The sequence below is a fragment of the Mustela erminea genome, chromosome 13 (genome assembly GCF_009829155.1).
Source record: "Mustela erminea isolate mMusErm1 chromosome 13, mMusErm1.Pri, whole genome shotgun sequence".
In the NCBI taxonomy this organism is placed as follows: domain Eukaryota; kingdom Metazoa; phylum Chordata; class Mammalia; order Carnivora; family Mustelidae; genus Mustela; species Mustela erminea.
Window position 1 is genome coordinate 44,863,704 of NC_045626.1, and position 22,021 is coordinate 44,885,724.

At 35.8% G+C, this 22,021-nt stretch overlaps 1 protein-coding gene across 8 annotated transcripts in view; it reads left to right on the plus strand.

Moving 5' to 3' along the window:
* The window catches only part of SS18 (SS18 subunit of BAF chromatin remodeling complex), a 97,125-nt gene that overhangs the window by 4,442 nt on the left and 70,662 nt on the right, over positions 1 to 22,021 (plus strand). For 6 of the 8 annotated variants that reach the window (XR_004277926.1, XM_032309647.1, XM_032309653.1 and 3 more), the window contains exon 3: positions 12,055 to 12,139. Coding sequence is in view for 6 of the 8 variants with exons in the window: in XM_032309647.1 (XP_032165538.1) it covers positions 12,055 to 12,139 (85 nt within the window). In the remaining 2 variants the exon portion in view is untranslated. Of the gene's footprint in view, positions 1 to 11,924; positions 11,948 to 12,054; positions 12,140 to 20,625; positions 20,632 to 22,021 lie in introns of those variants that run through there. The other 2 variants (XM_032309648.1, XM_032309652.1) reach the window with 2 other exon arrangements.

The window sequence follows — 22,021 nt, forward strand, 5'->3', positions numbered from 1 at the left end:
TATCACTTTAATGCATAACTAGTATAAATATATCGAGATAGTTTATATTCTTTTGTTTCATACTTAGTCTTTGAAATCCCTTGTGAGTCTTACACAATAACACATCATTTGAGTTAGCCATATTTCATTCTACTTAGTGGCTACTTTTTTGGATAGTGCAACTCTAAAATATTTTATTGTGACCATTGTTTTGAGACACATTTGTCTCTTCTAGAGATCTCACTAGTCTGTCCTCAAGTAGATTTTTTAAGCAACCCTGGGTCTTGCCTCTGCATGCGCTTTCCTGTTGTACTGGACTTTTGCTATCACTTGATTCACCCTGTATCTAATTTTGAGACTCTTTTGGTTGCTTTGTCTTTTCCCTCTTCGTTTAACAGCATTTTTGAAATGAAAAAGTCGTGTAGGGTCATTGTGAAAAGAAAAAGTACAAAATTTGGTAGATAGAAAAGTAAGTCACGTTTCACTTTCCACTCTTAACGCTTTTCTCCTTTCCTCAGGGGTAACTACTTTTAATAGTTTAGTACCTGTCCTTCTAAACATTTCTCTGTGTGTTTACACACATGGCATTTATATCTACATAAGCACATTTAGATAAATATTTTGTTTTTTAGTAGGTTAGAATTTTATAAATGGAATGGCTGGGTCAAAGACCATGCTAAATTGCCAGATTACCCTGCAAGAAGATTGTATCTCTCAGCCAGATTTTAGAGCCTTGGTTTCTAACATCCTCTGCCAACATTGAATATTAGTCTTCTTTTGAATTTTTTCCACATCTGGTGGTATCTTTTTCTAGAACTTTTTATTTTGAAATAATTTCATTCTTAGAAAAATGTTTTAAAGACAGTATAAGAAATTCCTGAAATTCCTATATGCACTTTAGTTTCATTTTTCTCCATATCATTCATTTCTTTTCCATATTGTTTCTCTGAAGCATTTGAGAATAAGTTGCAGACACGATTCTCTCTTACCTTTAATTACCTCAGGGTGTAATTTATAAAAATAGGCACAAATTCTTAAATAATCAGAGTATAATTGTTAAAATTAAGAATGCAATGCTATAATCTTAAGACCTGTTTAAAATTTTGCTAATTGTCCCATTAATATATTTCTTCTGGTTTAGGATCCAGTGCAGGATCAGATGTTACATTTAATTGTCACATGCCTTGAGTACACCTTTGATCTGAAATCATTCTTCTGTCTGTTACCTTTCATTGATGTTGAAGAATACATAGCAGTTATTTTGTGGGATATCTCTCATTTTGGGTTTGACTGGTGTTTCCCTTGATTAGATTCATGTTATGTCCTTTCCGTAGGAGCATCACAAATGTCATGGTGTGTCCTCAATGCATTCTCGAGTAGCTGTATGATAGTGATTTGTCCCAGTATTTGTGAGAATCTTAATCACTTAGTTAAGATGAGGGCTGCCAGTTCTCCGCTGTGAAGTTACTGTTTTTCTCCTTTTAATTCATAAGTATCTTATCCTTGAGACACACATAAGTTGTTCCTTCTTGTTTTGTTTTTTTGTTTTTTTTTTTTTTTTAGCATTTATTTTAGTATCCATCATCCAGTGTTTCTTGATTGAAACAATTATTACTGTGGTGGTTGCCAAATGGTGACTAAATCAATCATTCCTTTTATATTTATTTGAAATCCTACTATAAGGAAACCATTTCTCATTCCCTGCCCCCATTCACTCATTCATTTATTTATATGTGAATGGATTTATGTTACTTACTATGTTCTTACTATGTTCATTAGGTTCTAATGTTACTTTCTTACTATGTTTATTAGGTTATAATGCTACTTTACTTCCCTCCCTCCTTTTTCCCCTCCTCCTTCCTTCCTTCCTTTTTTTCTTTCTTTCTTTAAGATTTTATTTATTTTTTTGACAGAGAGACAGCGAGAGAGGAAACATAAGCTGGGGGAGTGGGAGAGGGAGAAGCCGGCTTTCTACTGAGCAGGGAGCCCCTTGCAGGGCTCTTTCCAAGGATCCATCCCAGAACTCATGACCTGAGTCAAAGGCAGACCCTTAACAACTGAGATACCCAGGCATTCATCTGTTTTCTTTCTGAAGTTGTCCTCAGTGTTGACCACTGGAGCCCCTCAAGCTAGCTTTTTGATATGTATCCATGATTTTTTTGAGTATTTTCTTATTTTTTTGCACGACAGAATGTTCTAGGCTCATCTTGTTCTTTTTCCTGCCCCAGTTTGGAATTACCCATTTCTTCAAGCCTGGGTTCTTTTTTTTAGAGAATGGTATTTAGAAACTTAGGTCTGAGTACCAGGATATTTTCTTTTCTAGTCATTTGTACATTTTGTATTTTATATGATCATTTCCATTACTTTTATGTATATTGTTTCTTCAAGGAGTCATGTCTGTTTATATTTCAAAATATTCTTTAAAAAATTAAAAAAAAATTAATTAGCTGATCTATTTCCTAGTTTAACTATGGATAATGATCAGTGGTAGGGAGATCACTGCCTCAGATCAGCCATGGGATAATAAAAGTTGACAGTCTCTGATTAGAATACTTATTTTCACCTGTGGCTTTTTAAACTGCCAGATAGAGCCAAGGATTTTGACATAGTACGGGTTCAGTTTCTTAGAGGACCCAGCAGTACATAGCATGGATAGGACATATTTATATATAGAATCAGCCTTTCCAACTTGAGTCAACAAAAGAATATACTATTTTATTCTCTATATTCTTAGTTTTTGTGTGTGTATATATAATCATTTCCCCCTTCTCTGCATATTAGAATAGACCTCATTTTCTCACATATTTGGTGCAGATGGGGTTTAAATTGATTTAGATGGAGTTTTACATTTTGCTCTTTCTGATGGATTCTTACATTTCTTTTATTCTTAAAGCTCTTTATTCTTTCTTTTTTAAGTTTTTAGTGTTGGTTTATGAGTAAAGAAAAAAATTCTTCCTCTCAACCTTAAATGTTCTTGTTTCCTGCATTAGGAGAAGGAACAGGAAAATGAAGAAGAGCATCAATAAATGATAGCCATCTGGGCTATTCGATTTTAATTAAGCAGTTCATTAAGATGTGATAACTTTGCCTAAAACAGTGTATTTTTAATATAAAATAACTTTTTATGAAAGTAGTATATGAATTGTAGAAAATTTAAAAACACAGATAATGTAAAAATGAGATAACAACCACTATATTCTCATCACATAAAGATGAGAGTGACTTTTTTGGTTCATTTTTAAAAAATTTTATTTATTATTTTTATTAACATACAATGTATTATTTGCCCCAGGGGTACAGATCTCTGAATTGTCAGGCTTACACACTTCATAGCACTCACAATATTACATACCCTTTCCAATGTCCATAACCTAACCACCCTCTCCACACCCCCCTCCCCGCAGCTATCCTCAGTTTGTTCTCTGAGATTAAGAGTCTCTTATAGTTTGTCTTCCTCCCGATCCCATGTTGTTTCATTTTTTTCTTTCCTACCCTGCAGTGCCCCCCACTTTGCCTCACAAATTCCTTCTATCAGGGAGATCATATGATAATTGTCTTTCTCTGATTGACTTATTTCTCTCAGCATAATACCCACTAGTTCCATCCACATCATTGCAAATGGCAAGATTTCATTTCTTTTGATGGCTGCATGGTATTCCATTGTATATATATACACCACATCTTTATCCATTCATCTGTTGATGGACATCTAGGTTCTTTCCAGAGTTTCGCTATTGTGGACATTGCTGCTATAAACATTCAGGTGCACATGCCCTTTTGGATCACTGCAATTGTATCTTCAGGTTAAATACCCAGTAGTGTGATTGCTGGGTTGTAGGGTAGTTCTATTTTCAACTTTTGAGGAACCTCCATTCTGTTTTCCAGAGTGGCTGCACCAGCTTGCATTCCCACCAACAGTGTAGGAGGGTTCCCCTTTTTCCGCATCCTCACCAGCATCTGTCATTTCCCAACTTGTTAATTTTAGCCATTCTGACTGGTAAGAGGTGGTATCTCATTGTGGTTTTGATTAGTATTTCCCTGATGCCGAGTGATGTGGAGCATTTTTTCATGTGTCTGTTGGCCATCTGGATGTCGTCTTTGCAGAAATGTCTGTTCATGTCCTCTGCCCATTTCTTGATTGGATTATTTGTTCTTTGGATGGTGAGTTTGATAAGCTCTTTATAGATTTTGGATACTAGCCCTTTTTCTGATATGTCATTTACAAATATCTTCTCCTGTTCTGTCAGTTGTCTTTTGGTTTTGTTGACTGTTTCCTTTGCTGTGCAGAAGCTTTTGATCTTGATGAAGTCCCAATAGTTCATTTTTGCCTTGCTTCCCTTTCCTTTGGTGATGTTTCTAGGAAGAAGTTGCTGTGGCTGAGGTCGAAGAGGTTGCTGCCTGTATTCTTCTCAAGGATTTTGATGGATTCCTGTCTCACATTGAGGTCTTTCATCCATTGTGAGTCTATTTTTGTGTGTGGTGTAAGGAAATGGTCCAGTTTCATTCTTCTGCATGTGGCTGTCCAATTTTCCCTACAACATTTATTGAAGAGGCTGTCTTTTTTCCATTGGATATTCTCTCCTGCTTTGTCGAAGATTAGTTGACCATAGAGTTGAGGGTCTATTTCTGGGCTCTATTCTGTTCCATTGATCTATGTGTCTGTTTTTTGTGTCAGTACCATACTGTCTTGATGATGGCAGCTTTGTAATAGAGCTTGAAGTCCGGAATTGTGATTTCACCAACTTTGGCTTTCTTTTTCAACATTCCTCTGGCTGTTCGGTGTCTTTTCTCATTCCATATACATTTTAGGATTATTTGTTCCATTTCCTTGAAAAAAAAAATGATGATAGTTTGATAGGGATTGCATCAAATGTGTAGATTGCTTTAGGTAGCATAGACATTTTCACAATATTTGTTCTTCCAATCCATGAGCATGGAACATTTTTCCATTTCTTTGTGTCTTCCTCAATTTCTTTCATGAGTACTTTATAGTTTCCTGAGTACAGATTCTTTGCCTCTTTGGTTAGGTTAATTCCTGGTTATCTTATGGTTTTGAGTGCAGTTGTAAATGGGATCAACTCCTTAATTTCTCTTTGTTCTGTCTTGTTGGTGTATAGAAATGCAGCTGATTTCTGTGCGTTGATTTAATATTCTAACACTTCACTGAATTCCTGTATGAGTTCTAGCAGTTTTGGACTGGAGTCTTTTGGGTTTTCCACATAAAGTATCATATCATCGGCAACGAGTGAGAGTTTGACTACTTCTTTGCCGATTCAGAATGCCTTTAATTTCTTTTTGTTAGTCTGATTGCTGAGGCTAGGACTTCTAGTACTATGTTGAATAGCAGTGTTGATAGTGGGCATCCCTGCTGTGTTCCTGATCTTAGCGGAAAAGCTCTCAGTTTTTCCCCATTGAGAATGATACTCGCTGTGGGTTTTTCATAGATGGCTTTGATGATATTGAGGAATATACTCTCTATCCCTACACTTTGATGAGTTTTGATCAAGAAAGATGCTATACTTTGTCAAATGCTTTTTCAGCATCTATTGAGAGTATCATATGGTTCTTGTTCTTTCTTTATCAATGTATTGTATCCCATTGATTTGCGGATGTTGAACCAACCTTGCAGCCCAGGAGTAAATCCCACTTGGTCATGGTGAATAATCCTTTTAATGTACTGTTGGATCCTATTGACTAGTATTTTGGTGAGAATTTTTGCGTCTGTGTTCATCAAGGATATTGGTCTGTAATTCTCTTTTTTGATAGGGTCTTTGTCTGGTTTTGGGATCAAGGTAATGCTGGCCTCATAAAATGAGTTTTGAAATTTTCCTTCTGTTTTTATTTTTTGGAACAGTTTCAGAAGAATAGGTATTAATTATTCTTTAAATGTTTGTTAGAATTCCCCTGGGAAGCTGTCTGCCCCTGGTCTCTTGTTTGTTGGGAGATTTTTGATGACTGCTTCAATCTCCTTACTGGTTATGGGTCTGTTCAGGTTTTCTATTTATTCCTGGTTCCGTTTTGGTAGTTTGTATGTCTCTAGGAATGCATCCATTTCTTCCAGATTGTCAAATTTGCTGGCATATAGTTGCTCATAATATGTTCTTATAATTGTTTGTATTTCTTTGGTGTTGGTTGTGATCTTTTCTCTGTCATTCATGATGTTATTTATTTGGGTCCTTTTCAGCCTTTGCTGTGGCCCAAAGATTGTGAATAGTTGTGTTTTCATTTTCATTTGTTTCCAAGAATTTTTTCAATTCTTCTTTAATTTCCTGGTTGACCCATTCATTGTTTAGTAGGATGCTCTTTAGCCTCCATATATTTGGGTTCTTTCCAACTTTCCTCTTGTGATTGAGTTCTAGTTTCAGAGCATTGTGGTCTGAAAATATTCAGGGAATGATCCCAATCTTTTGGTACCAGTTGAGACCCGATTTGTGACCTAGGGTGTGATCTATTCTGGAGAATATTCCATATGTACTAGAGAAGAATGTGTATTCTGTTGCTTTGGGATGGAATGTTCTGAATATATCTGTGATGTCCATTGGTCCAGTGTGTCATTTAAGCCCTTTATTTCTTTGTTGATCTTTTGCTTGGATGGATCTGTCTATTTCAGTATGGGGGGTGTTAAAGTCCCCAACTATTATTTTATTATTGTCAATGTGTTTCTTTGATTTTGTTGTTATTTGGTTTATATAGTTGGCTGCTCCCATGTTAGGGGCATCGATATTTAAAATTGTTAGATCTTCTTGTTGGACAGACCCTTTGAATATGATATAGTGTCCTTCTCTTATTATAGTCTTTGGCTTAAAATCTAATTTATCTGGTATAAGTATTGCCACCGGCTTTCTTTTGATGTCCATTAGTGGGGTAAATTGTTTTCCACACCCTCACTTTAAATCTGGAGGTGTCTTTGGGTCTAAAATGAATTTCTTGCAGACAACATATTGATCAGTTTTGTTTTTTTAATCCATTGTGATATCCTGTGTCTTTTGATTGGGGAATTTAGCCCATTTACATTCATGATAACTAATGAAAGATATGAATTTAGTGCCATTGTATTGCCTGTAAGGTGGCTGTTACTGTATATTGTCTCTCTTCCTTTCTGATCTACTACTTTGAGGTTCTCTCTTTGCTTAGAGGATACCTTTCATAATTTCTATTAGGGCTGTTTTGGTGCTTGCAGTTTCTTTTAATTTTTGGTTGTCCTTGGAAGCGTTTTCTCTTTCCTTCTATTTCCAATGATAGCTTATCTGGATATAGTATTCTTGGCTGCATATTTTTCTCATTTAGTGCTCTGAATATGTCATGCCAGTTCTTTCTGGCCTGCCAAGTCTCTGTTGATAAGTCTGCTGCCAATCTAATATTTCTGCCATTGTATGTGACAGACTTCTTGTCCCAGGCTACTTTCAGGATTTTTTCTTTGTCACTAAGACTAGTAAATTTTACCATTAGATGATGGGGTGTGGACCCATTTTAATTGATTTTGAGGGGATTCTCTGTGCCTCTTGGATTTTGATTCTTGTTCCCTTTGCCATATTAGGGAAATTCTCTATTATAATTTGCTACAGTATACTTCTGCCCCCCCCTTTCTTCTTTTGGAATCCCAGTTATTCTAATACTGTTTCATCTTATGGTATCACTCACTTATCTCTCGAATTCTCCCCTTATCGTCCGGTAGTTGTTTGTCTCTTTTTCTCAGTTCAGTTTTTTTATTCCCCGTCATTTGGTCTTTTGTATCGCTAATTCTCTCTTTTTTGCCTGATTTATTCTAGTAGTGAGAGCCTCCATTCTTGATTGCACCTCATTAATTCCTTTTCTGATTTCAGCTTGGTTAGATTTTAGTTCTTTTATTTTCTCCAGAAAGGGATTTTATTTCTCCAGAGAGGGTTTCTCTAATATCTTCCATGCCTTTTTTGAGCCCAGCTAGCACCTTGAGAATTGTCATTATGAACTCTAGATCTGACATATTTCCAATGTCCGCATTGATAAGGTCCCTAGCCGTTGGTACTGCCTCTTGTTCTTTTTTTTTGTGGTGACTTTTTATGTCTTGTCATTTTTGGGTCACTTCTTTTTTTATTCTGTCTCTTGAACTAATAATTTCTAGATGTATCTACTGAAAACAACAACTTATTTGCCTGTTTGTCCTCCAGAATCTGGCCTCTTCCTCATTTATACTCCAGCATGAATCTTGAAGGTCCTTACAGAGTCATTTCATGGGTCACTCTATGGAGCACACTCAGCTCTCAGTCCCTCTGTTCATCATTTTCCCATGGAAAGGAATCCACTCTGGAGCTCATGACACTGGACCTTCCTCCCCTGGGAGAAATGGCATAGTATCACGATGCAGGAATTGGCTGGGTTTGGAGACTCCAAACAGGGCTGTGTGCCAGAGATAGAAACCGGTCCATTTTTTAATTATATCAATAAATTTAAGAGTGGTTATTTGACCCTACTCCAGATAATTGATGTAGTGGTTCTTAGTGGAATCTTTGGGAGGTAGAAGTGGAACTGCCTCTCATTTAATAGGTTAATAATTATGGGTATTTTGGAATATCTGCAGTATTTATTAGGAAGTTACCATCATCAAAAGTAAAATGTTTGTATCTGTCCTTATCATATATACTCAGTTTTTTTTTTTGTTAATATAGACCATTTTAGAAATAATAAACATGTACATTAAAAAAGTAAAAGTATATACAGAATAAAGTTTCTCAGGAAAATATTTCTGTAAGATTTGTAGAAGAATCTACTTTTTTTTTTTAATCATTTCAGAAGAGTCAGCTAAAACCAGATTCTTCTGGAATGTTTGCTTATTGATTTTTAGGTGATAAATACACAGACTTGAATATGAATATATACTACCTTTTCATTAATATTTATCTTTAAGTCTTGAATGGATCTTAGGAAAACTTATTTGATAAATGCTATAAAAATAATGCAGATTACAAAAAAGAAACCCTAGTGAAGTTAGAGAAGATAATTTAAGTAGAAGATTTGGGGCTGTTGGGAAAATTGGAGTAATTGAATGGGTTTGTGGATGATTACATGGTATTACTGTAGTAACATTCTGCTGTGTTTGTATATGGGAATTTCCTTGTTTTTCGGAAATGAAGTGTTGGGAGTAGTGGGATATTATGTCTGTAACTGAGTCAAAAGATTTTGAAGAAAGTGTGTGTGTGCCTGTATGTATGTACATACTGGTGTGTGTGTTTAGAGATGGAGTAAGACAAATGTGAAATGCCAAAGATTGGGGAGTGTGGGAGAACGATATTTGGGAATTCTTCATACTATTCTGAAAACTCTAAGTTTAAAATTATTTCAAAAATTAGAAGTTAAAAAGATTTAGGTTGGGAAATGTCTTAAAGTACTCCATAAAAGGAGGCTGTATTTATAGATACTTAGAACTCTAAGGGACTTTGGAGTTCTACTTTAACTCCATTTATTTTTACAAATGAGGCCTTAAGAGTGTGGCAGATTAGATTTAACAGTATTCTAATATGGACTTGGTAAGTACTAATCAGTAGGACTAAAATTTTTTCTTGAAGGGTCATGAGGAAGCCTAGTTTCTTAGTAAGTTTTGTTATTTTATTTTTGCAGGGTGGTCAGCAAACCTCATACTGAATATTAAAGCCATATTAATACTCAGAGAAGAAAGGAAAAACTTAGAGGTGTAAACTTGAAATGGGTTATATATATTTTTTTAAGTTTTTATTTATTTATTTATTTGTCAGGGAGAAAGAGAGCATAAGCTGGAGGAGCTACAGGCTGAAGGAGAAAAACAGGCACCCCGCTGAGCAGGGATCAGCCCTGATGGGTTTGGGGGGCGTGAGGCCTCTATCCCAGGGATCCTCACCTGAGCCAAAAGCAGACGCTTATCCCACTGAACCATCCAGGTGTCCCCTGGGTTATATGTTCTAATTAAAAATGCCTGGTTGGTTTTAAAAAATGGCAAGATTTTGGAACCCTGTATTTTAAATTCCATTCAAGGTCTTTACAGAGTAGTGAAATAGTTCCAGCTAGTGTTTCCTTTAGTGCTGTTTTAAACGTTTTGACAATGTAATTAAGCATTATGAAAAATGCAGTACAATGTAATAATTCCTGGTCCTCTTGTCTAAGAATCACTGTAAAACAAACATTGTATCATGTCTGATTGAGCCACATAGTGTAATATGTGAGGAGGAGCATTAAGAGCCTAAACTTCTTAAACAACAACAGAAAAACACAAAAGGAAACCAAGAAACTTAGGGAAGTGTTGGTTATGTCTGTTACCTTGATTGTGGTGATGGTGTCACAGGTGTTTGCATATGTCCAAACTTATCAAATTATACAAATTAAATGTGTGTGGATCTCTGTATATTGGTTATGCCTCTAAGAAATCTGTAAAAAACAAGAGAACATGAACTTGTTAGGAAAATTGAAGGCCAATGAGAAGTAAGATTTTTTTCTCTAATAAGAAAAAGGTAGTAAGGCCAATTCTAATAGAAATAAAATAATGCAGCAAAAGATTTTTTAGGATTCCTCCTATGGTGTATAGAGAACAGCTTCATTTGGGATCTGTGTTAGAAGACTGTTTAGCTGAATAAAGTTCTTTTATCTTACTTTCATTATTTTGATTTGTATTTAATGTTTCTAGGTAAACAAAAATCTGAAACAGCCTAACAGTTTGGTGTAGGATTTATAAGTTTGTATTTGGAAGGTTTACAAACACTAGTTAACTGGATCACTACCAATTTGCAGAGACTTAGTAAAACTAATTCATAAGATCACCATGAACATATTTAACCACTTCATTGCACTAGTGAGACTTTGCTTTGTTTTTTAAAGTTAATTCTTTTTTTTTTTTAAAGATTTTATTTATTTGACAGAGAGAGAGAGATCACAAGTAGGCAGAGAGGCAGGCAGAGAGAGAGAGAGGAGGAAGCAGGCTCCCTGTTGAACAGAGAGCCCGATGTGGGGCTCGATCCCAGGAACCTGGGATCATGACCTGAGTTGAAGGCAGAGAGAGGTTTTAACCCACTGAGCCACCCAGGCGCCCCCCCCTTTTTTTGCGCCCCTCTTTTTTAAAGCTAATTCTTAATGATATAGTCCCCTATCATATTCTGTCTCATGTAGATGTATGTATGTGTATATAATATATTATAGTATAATATAAACTCGTGTGTGTGTGTGTGTGTGTGTGTGTGTGTATAAGTGAAGACACCTATTCATTGTTTTCTTTACATGCTGAGCCCTAACACATGTTCGGTACATCTGCAGCAGGTATCAGTTGTTGCTTACTGCTGCTGGAGAAAGAAAAGTGTGATTCCTGCCTCCTTCCTGACATTTTCAGCAGAGCCTGTTGCCTTAACTTGGGTTTGGGGTTTTTGGCAATATGAAAATGGCAGGGTGGAGGGATTAAGCATATCAATTTTGTTGATTTCCTTCCTTCTAGCTCTGTTTTTAGAAAACACATATGTGTGGGGCACCTGGGTGGCTCAGTGGCTTAAGCCTCTGCCTCCGGCTCAGGTCATGATCCCAGGGTTCTGGGATCAAGCCCTGCATCGGGCTCTCTGCTCAGCAGGGAGCCTGCGTCCCCCTCTTTCTCTGCCTGCTGCTCTGCCTACTTGTGATCTCTCTCTCTGTCAGATAAATAAAATCTTAAAAAAAAAAAAAAAGAAAGAAAACACATGTGCTATGTATAGAGCTAGTACATATCTCAGTAATTCCATTTCCTGAGCTGTGCAAATATTGTGCATGTTACTAACCTTTCTAAATCTCAGTTGCCTCATCTGGTAAAATGGAGAAAATAACTACTTTTACCTCATAGCTTGGGTTTGAGGATTGACTGAAATATAGGAGTATATAAAACAAATGTAGCAATATCTAGCACATGGTAAGATCTGTATGTTTGTTATTATCTTGGAGTGTATTTATTATTTGGAATTATTTTACAGAGGAACTAGGAAAAAATTGATGGGCTATTGATGTTCAGGTAACAGAAATCTTTTATTAAACTTGAGAAATAATTAGAATGCTATTTGTATTTAAGCAGTAGGAAGAAAATTATTTTTAATATTGGTATTTGTTTTGTTTTAATAGGTATCAGCAGATGTTGCATACGAACTTGGTCTACCTTGCTACAATAGCAGATTCTAATCAAAATATGCAGTCTCTTTTACCAGCAGTAAGTACCTTTAAAATAGTGTGAAGTAGACAGAATCTTACATAGAGTTATGTAGAGTTATGTAGAGGATAACACATTTTTGTTTAGTGATTTTGAAGTTTTGTTTAGTAAATTCTGCCTTCTGAGAACATCAGGGTATTCTTCTATATGATCTAAAAGCTTCATTGTTTTGTTTTCATATTTAATTTGAGTCGATTCACCTAGAATTGTTTCCCTTCCTTAAGAAGTTATATCCATTCATCCATTCACCCACATATTTACCCACCTGCCTACTTATTTACTTATTTTAATTTGTAATTACACATATAATTTATGAATAAGCATGTAGTATTTCAAAGCAAATCCCAGGCATCATAAACTTTCCCTGGTAAATACTTCAGTATGCATCTCTAGCAGAGAAGTAGCAGTATTCCACCCAACAAGAGTAACCAGAGTTTCTTAATTTTTTATTATACCCAGGCTATCTTCAGTTTTCACTGATTATCTTAAATCAAATGTCTTAAACCCAAATGTTAAAATGAGTTTTTGGTGCAGAATCCAGACAAGGTCCACATGTTGCATTGGTTGATATGTGTTTTAAGTTTTTTTGAATCTGTATCAGTTAATCTTTTTTATTGTCCATTTATTTGTTGAAGAACTTGGGTATCTTATATCTGGATTTGGCTAAATGTATCCTCATGGTCCTTTAATGTATTCTTCCATTTTATCTCTTATTTCCTATAAACTGATAATTAGGTAGAGAAGCTTGATTAGAGTTAGATTCAGTTTTGTGTTAAGGCGCCTGGGTGGCTCAGTGGGTTAGGCCGCTGCCTTCGGCTCAGGTCATGATCTCAGGGTCCTGGGATCGAGTCCCACATCGGGCTCTCTGCTCAGCAGGGAGCCTGCTTCCTCCTCTCTCTCTCTCTCTGCCTGCCTCTCTGCCTACTTGTCATCTCTCTCTGTCAAATAAATAAATAAAATCTTTAAAAAAAAAAAAAAAGAATATTTAATTGAGGGGTGCCTGGGTGGCTCAGTGGTTTAAAGCTCTGCCTTCAACTCAGGTCATGATCCCAGGGTCCTGGGATTGAGCCCCACATCGGGCTGTCCGCTCAGCGGGGAGCCTGCTTCTTCCTCTCTGCCTGCCTCTCTGCCTACTTGTGATCTCTGTCAGTCAAATAAATAAATAAATCTGAAAAAAAAAAAAAAGAATATTTAATTGAGGGGCGCCTAGGTGGCACAGTTGGTTGAGTGTCTGACTCTTGATCTCAGCTCAGATCATGATCTCAGGGTTGTGAGTTTAATGGCTGTGTTGAGCTCCACTTAAAAAAGAAAAGAATATTTCATTGGTGGTGCTGTGTTGCCTATTGTATGTATCACATCAGGGGGGGAACATTTTGGTTCTTCCATTTTTAGTAATGTTAAGATTGATGAATGGTGGGGTGCCTGGGTGGCTCAGTGGGTCAAGCCTCTGCCTTTCGCTCAGGTCATGATCTCAGGGTCTTGGGATCGAGCCCCATCAGGCTTTCTGCTCAGCAGGGAGCCTGCTTCTCCCTTTCTCTCTGCCTGCCTACTTGTGATCTTCCTCTCTGTCAAATAAATAAATAAAATCTTTTATTTTTTTTTAAGATTTTATTTATTTATTTGACAGACAGAAATCACAAGTAGGCAGAGAGGCAGGCAGTGGGGGAGGGGAGCAGGCTCCCTGCCAAGGAGAGAGCCTGATGCGTGGCTCCATCCCAGGACACCGGGATCATGACCTGAGCCGAAGGCAGACGCTTAACTCACTGAGCTACCCAGGCGCCCCATAAATAAATAAAATCTTTAAAAAAAAAAAAAAAGGGCAGTTCTCTCTGGAAATTTAGATTTCTAAAAAAGATTGATGAACGGGACAGGGTGTCTGGTTGGCTCATTCAGTAGAGCATGCAGCTCTTGATTATGAGTTCAAGCCCTAAGTTGGGCGTGAAATCTACCTAAAGAAAAAAGAAGATTGATTGATGGGCCCAGTTGATACCATCCTGATGACTCTGTTATAAATTTCCCCATCAACCTTTCATTTAATGATCTTAGCAGTCATTGATGCTTGTTGGCCAGATATGTTATTTCATATTTGGATCACAGAATGATGAATCTCTAATTTTACAGTTCCTCCTGTATTTATTAGCTGTACTTCTTTTAAAAAAGAAAAAATCCTTTCATCAAGTATTTGGTTATCCTGAGATAGAGAGTCCCTATATGAGAATGATGATTAAAGGCTAGTTTCTAGCCTCTTAACAGTTTTCAGAATAACAAGTTGGCCCCTAGCAATCTGTGAAGGTGACCAGTGATTTTTTTTATTATTACGTCATCTAAACATACATGTTTTATATTTTTAATGTGTCCATTGGAATCTTTTTTTTTTTTTTTTTTTTTGATACTTCAGGTTATCTCTACTTTGATCAGTGAGAGCCTGTTCATTTGGCTGCTCTGTCCATCTGACATGATTCAAGTATTCTTGTATAGCTTCTTTTCTTTTTTTTTTTTTTCTTTTTATTTATTTATTTATTTATTTGACAGAGAGAGATCACAAGTAGGCAGAGAGGCAGGCAGAGAGAGAGAGAGAGGAGGAAGCAGGCTCCCTGCTGAGCAGAGAGCCCGATGCGGGACTCGATCCCAGGACCCTGAGATCATGACCTGAGCCGAAGGCAGAGGCTTTAACCCACTGAGCCACCCAGGCGCCCTATAGCTTCTTTTCTTTCAGGATTTGAGAGACCTGTCAGGCTGACTATATTTTCTGCCTCAGAACTATTCTGCCTCAGCTCTTCTTTTCAGGCAGCACTTTTTCAATGGGAATTGATATTTAGAGACCACATTTTGGATGTTTGGGGCATTCATTATTACTGGGTTTTCATTGTTTCTAGGTATTTTTGGTGAACAGAACTAGTAAACACATTTTTTAGAAAAAGAAATCAAGTGTTGAATTAGTGCTATTTCCCTTTAGGAAAGGTTTTTTCCTTAGCTTTCATTTCATGTATAATCTCTTCTGTCTTATTCTAAAACTCTTGGTACCTTAATGACATTATTATGGTTGTTTATTTGCTTCATACTACTACCTATATAAAAGTAATTTCAGTATAACAATCAAGCTTGCCAAACAATAAGATGTTTGTCCTTAAGATGTATCCCACTAGGAATATATAATCAGTACATTTCTTTTTGACTGTGAAATACTTCATGTCGTTATTGCTTTGAACTTGATTACCAGCTAGGTGGAATTTATTTTTGTGAATGATGTGAGGAATGGGTTCAGTTTCATTGTTTCCATATGGATAGTTTTCTGTTCCAGCATTATCTATTGGAAAAACAATAACTTCTCTTGTCACCTCTATCTATATATATCAAATGTGCATATATATGTGGTTGTTTGATCTCTGTTCTGTCTCATTGGTATGTTGTTATAAATTCCACTGTCTTTTCACACTTGTCGTTGTCTTCTAAATCTTGATGTAAGTGAAGTTCTTCTTATGTTTTTCAAAAATATCTTGGCTATTGGTCCTTTGCGTTGCCATATGTCTTAAAAATCAGCATGTCCAACATAATTTGTTTTGATTTTTGTTGAGATTGTCTTGACTCTAAATTAATTTGGGGAGAATTTATATCTTCACAATATTGAGTCTGTCAAATCATGATCATTGCATGTATTTTCACTTATTTAATCCTGTAAATACCTTTCAGTGGAGTTTTATGATTTTTCCTGCAGAGGATGTGTACATCTCTCATTGGACTTTTTGCTAGGCACTTCATATTTTTTGAGGCTATTCAAGAGTCTGTTTTTTAAATAAAGTTTTGTTTTCTAACTGCATTTGCTATTTACATGGAAATTCAGTTGATACTGAATTTCACAATCTTTTTCAACTCTTACTTCTAACAATTTTCCTGTAGATACCTTCTGTTTTCTATATTCACGAACATATTTGTGAATAATGAGTTTTGTTTCTTTCTTGCCGATCCTTACACCCTTTATTTCTTTCTCTTGCCTTACTTCTCTGGCTAGGACCTCCACTACATTCCTGAATAGAAGTGGTGATAGAGGACATCTTTATCTTGATAAGTTCCTGATCACAAAGGGAAAGCTTTCACTGTTTGACCATTAATAAGTATGATGTTTGCTGTAGTTTTTTGTAGATGCCTTTTATCAGATTGAGGAAGTTCCCTTCTGTTTCTGTTTTGCTAAATAAGAGTTTATATCTTGAATGGATGTTAAATTTTATTAAATGCTTTTATTGCATCTAATGAGATGATCACAGATTTTTTCTTTTTTAATCGTTAATGTGAATTACATTGGTTTACTTTTTAATGTGCAGTTTATCTTGCATTCTTGTAATTAACCTACTTTTTCATGACCCACTTGGTCAGGATCTTTGGTTTGGTTTGGTCTTGGTCTCTTAAAAAATTGCTGTAACAAACTGAAGTTTGTTAAAGTTTTGATCAAGATTTTTATGTCCTTGTTCTTGGGTGTAATTGACCTTTAATTTTTCCCTTCTTAGAATGCTTTCGTCTGAGTTTTATTTTGAGGTTATGTTGGTTTTATAAAATGAGCTGGAGAATTCTAGTTTTTCTTACCTGGAGTAGTTTGTACCACAGAGTTACTGTTTCTTAAATGATTGGTGTACTTCTTTAGAAAAGCTCTCTGGGTCTGGAGTTTCTTTGTGAGAAGGCTTGTTACTAATTCAGTTTCTTAATTGGTTGTTGCACAATTTATAACATTTTGTGAGTTTCCTATTTTGGTAAATTGTGCTTTTTAGCATTTACTAAATTTTCAGATTTATTGGCGTAAAGTTCATGAAATATCTTTCTTATGTCCTCAGAATCTGGTGATATTTTCTTTTTTATTTTTCACATAGTTTATTTTTATGCCTTCTCTCTCTTTTTTTTCCGTGTGTGTGTGTGTGTGTGTGTGTGTGTGTCTTTTCAAAGAATCAGTTTTTGGCTTTGATTTTCACAGTGATAACATTTCCAAAGCTTTTTGTTCTCAGAACCACATTAAACTTAAAAATTATTGAGGAAAAATAAAAATTATTGAGGACTCAGGGGTACCTCGGTGGTTCAGTTGGTTAGGCATCTGCCTTTAGCTCAGGTCATGATCTCAGGGTCCTGGGATTGAGTCCTGCATCGGGCTCCCCACTGCTCTCCCTCTGCCTGCTGCTCCCCATGCTTGTGCTGGCTCTCTCTCTCTGTCAAATAAATAAAATCTTAAAAAAAAAAATTATTGAGGACTCTGAAGAATTTTATATGGGTTATATATATTGATAAATTTGTAAGTTTTCCCAAGTTTTAAAATTAAGACTGAGAAAATTTTTAAAGTATTTATCAGTTCATTTAAAATGAACAATAATAAACCCATTGCATGTTAATGTAAATAACATTCTTTAAAGAAAAAAATAACTATTTCTTTTAGAACAGATTTAATGAGGAAGGAATAGTACTGTTTAGTAGTTTTGCAGATTTCTTTTAAATGTCTGATTTAATAGAAAACACCTGTATTCTCATATCTACTTCAGAATTCAATCTAGTGTAGTATGTTTTGGGTGAAATAGAACAAAATCCAGTTTTGCTCAGATATGGAATTGGGAAAGTGAAGACTATATTTTAATAGCCTTTTCAGATTGTTGTACAGTAATCTTTGATAGTATGGGGGATCTCCACAAGTGTTTTTTCTAAAGGTTATTTGCAGTATGGAATCTGATAAAATATTAATAGATTTTTCTTATTTTGGTACATTAGAGTTCATTGGTGGTCCTGCATTTTGGATGGATCTTCTAATCATGCATAATTTTGTAACATGCTTTGGTCATTTGGAAAGTATTAAGTGCATTGAGTTATGTACATCCCTAAATATTGACATATTTCATTGTATGATACCAAAAACCACATTTGTTGAAATTGCCACTAGTCTCATTAGAAGTTAAGTATTAGGATGCTGTCAAACTCAAGACAGTAGATATAAGTTTGCTAAATTCCCAGTTCTTGCCTGAAAAGTCAAGTTTAATCATAGGCAGCAAATGCTGTTAGTTTTTTTCCAGGCTTACTGTGTTCATTTTTGAGCCAATGTCTGCCAGATACCCAAGTCTGGATAAGTATAGTTTGTCTACCAATTGTTTTTTCAGTTAAAAGTGGTGTTCCATGAAAACTCAGTCACAGAGTACTTTTATCATACTTTGATATGCAACAGATATATTTATTATTTTCTCATTTTGTCCCAGAATATTTAACTGAGTAGTTTTTACTGTTTCATCAAGGACATTCTTAAGTGAAAAATTTTTTTTTTTAAACGACTTGTCTGGCAATCAATAATACAATGATTTACTGTAGAGTTTGGTGCCTGGATTCATGCCAAGGCTTTTGCAGTTACACCCACTTTCTTTCTTTTGCACCATTGTTTTAAATTCCAACATGGCATAAAAGTATTGTTATGGAAGTAGTTTGACCTTTTGGACTCTAAAAGAGTCTGGAGGACCACATTTTGTGAACTAATGCTCTTTTGCATGTTTTTGAGTGTGATTAGCTTCTGATCTTGTTTTTATTATTTCCTTTTACTTTCTTTTGTTATGTTTTGCTCTTCTTTTTCTGAGGTTTTTTTTTGAAGATTTTATTTATTTATTTATTTGACAGGCAGGGGTCACAAGCAGGCAGAGAGGCAGGCAGAGAGAGAGAGAGAGAGGAGGAAGCAGGCTCCCCGCTGAGTGGAGAGCCCAATGCGGGGCTCCATCCCAGAACCCTGGGACCATGACCTGAGCCGAAGGCAGAGGCTTTAACCCACTGAGCCACCCAGGCGTCCCTCTTTTTCTGAGTTTTGAGATGAATGCCTACTTTATCAAAGTTTTCATTTTTTAATGCTAATATATGCATTTAAGGGAATAAATTTCTCCCTAGTCACAATTCTGATATGTAGTATATTCATATTTATTCAGTTCCAAATATTTTCTAATTTCCAGTGTTAAATTTTCTTTATACATGGGTTGATAAGCACACTTTTTAGTTTCCAAACATATGGAAATTTTGTTATTTTTTAATTAATGTTTTCTGCCTTTATTGCATGTGGTTACATAACATTTTATATGATTTAGTTCTCTGGAATTCTTGGAGATTTGTTTTATGTTACAACATATGGTCACTTTTTACTGATGTTCTATGTATACTTATAAAGAATATGTATTTTTTAGCATCTAAATGCCTGTAGATGTTTACTGGATCAAGTGTGATGATCTTGCTTGAATCCCCTATAGCTTTACTGGTGTTTATTAACCATTCTGATGCTTTGTTCTATCAGTTACTGAGAGATGTATATTTAAAATATAGGGATTGTCTCTTTTTCCTTGTAACTTTTCCAAGTTTTTGCTTAATATCACATTTTGAGGCATTGTTAGTAAGTACATACATATTTTAGAATATTACAGCTCTGGTTTTTTGTAACATTGTCATTTATGAAGTATTCTCCTCTCTGTGTGTAATAATGCATTTATTTGGTCGTAATGTTTAATTACCTGATACTAGAGTAACTCAGTTGGTCTTTAGTGTTTGCATGCTATAGTCACCTTTCCATTTTCTTATGTTAGAGATATGAACGGCATGTAGATTTTTTAAAAAAATCTAGTGTAGCAGTCTTTTAATTGGAATATTGAATGTAATCACTGTAAAGTTACCATCATACAGTGTACTTTCTGTTTGTCTCATCTGTTGTATATTCCTTTCTTCTGTTCTTTTTTGCCTTCTCTTAATTTTTTTATTCCTTTTTTTCTCTTCTAGTTTGGAAATTATGTATTTATAAAATTAATATTCTTTCAGTGGTACTATACTGTTTGTAATATGCATCTCAGACAATTCATGGACCCGTGGATACTTTTATTTCTATTCATTTCTCAATGATGGATTTATTGTCATGCATTTTAAATCTTCACATGTTTACTCACAAATGATTTTAAGATTTATTTGACACAAGAGAGAGATGCAGCAAGAGAGGGAACACAAGCAGGGCAAGTGGGAGAGGGAGATGTGGGGCTCCATCCCAGGATCATGAGCTGAGCTGAAGGCAGATGCTTAACTGACTGAGCTACCCAGGCACCCACAAATGATTTTTTCTTAATATTTGTTAGACTTATCGTTGTTATCATTTCTGATGCTTTTAATTTCTCTCTTCATTTACAGTCTTTTTTCTCAGATCATTTTCTGTTCACTCCCTTAAGAACATATTTTAGTATTTTCTTTAGGACAGGTTTGTTCATTTTTTGGTGATCTGAAAATGCCTCAATTTCACCATTGTCGTTACAGAATATTTTTGCCAGGACAGATTTCTAGCTTGTATCTATTAGAATATATAGTTGTTGGTATTACTATTTTGATGGTAATCTGTTTTTTGCTTTCTGAAGTCTTTTTCTTGAAATCTTGCTGTATCCGCCGTATGTGTGTGGAGTTCTTTGATTTATCCTCCTTGGTGTGTGTTGAGATTGCTGAAATCTGTGAATTGATGTCTTTTATCAGTTTTGAGACATTATCCGCTGTCTTTATAGACTGGCTAACATGTCCATAGCAAATATTATGCCTCCCCACCCCCCAAGTTTGGGCCCACCTCTCTGGATTTTCTTTTTTCTTTCTTTTTTTTAAGATTGTATTTATTTATTTGACAGAGGGAGAGGGAGATCACAAGTAGGCAGAGAGGCAGGCAGAGAGAGAGGGGAGGAAGCAGGTTCCCCGCTGAACAGAGAACCCAATGTGGGGCTTGATCCCAGGACCCTGGGATCATGACCTGAGCCAAAAGTAGAGGCTTTAACCCACTGAGCCACCCAGGTGCCCCTCTTTAAACATATTTTTAAAATATTCGTTGCACTTTTTTGGTTGTCCTCAGTGAAAAGTTGTTTGAATGTCCTAGTTTGCCATTACCTTAGATGATTCTTTCAAATGTTAGAATTGTATTCTAACATTTTGCTGTCCGTGGAATAACTAAGAGAATATTAGTTACTTTGGATTCTCACATAAAACTCTTTCTTTGGTGAGAGAACAGACACTTGCAGAATGACTACTATGCATTGACTCCTTTCAGTGTTTCATCCTCAGAAGCCTTTAAGACACTAGCTCATTCTATAGTTGAGGAAATAGAGTCTCAGGTTAATTAACATGCTCAGGGACTCATAGTTGGTAAATGGTAGGCATGGAATTTGAACACTTGCCTTACTGAAAGTAGTTTGTGCATTATGCTATCATGTCTTGTTACTACTAGGATGGAAAGAATATAAAATCCTGATCAATTTGCTCTTAAGTTGGTGTATCCAGGGAGAAGTTAGCTAGGTCTTCATAGAGTTTGAATCTGAATTTTAAAACCTACAGTGTCTTGATTATTCTCTTATGTTGTTATGGAAATGAATGCCTTAGTCATTTTTGGTTGTTTTCTTGGTCTAGCATTATTCTTGTACTTGGTTGTTAATTTTTAAAAAACGTTATATGACTGGATCTGCTTATAGTTTGGGGACTAAAGTATAAGTTAGAGTGGTAGGTTAAGAATTTAGCTTATCAGGGCACCTGGGTGCCTCAGTGGGTAAAAGCCTCTGCCTTCTGCTCAGGTCATGATCTCAGGGTCCTGAGATCGAGCTCTGCATCATGCTCTCTGCTTAGCGGGGAGCCTGCCTCCCCCTTTCTCTCTGCCTGCCTCTACACCTGCTTGTGATCTCTCTCTCTGTCAAATAGATAAATAAAATCTAAAAAAAAAAGAGAGAGAATTTAGCTTATCATTACCATGGTGACCTATAATTGAGTCTTATCCTAGTTTCCCTGTTCTAGCGCATCTGAAGATATGACAGATTCCCACCATGTTCTCATCAGTAGCAACTAATTATGGCAGGGATTCAAGTCTCAGGGCATTGAGGGTGGAAAGGG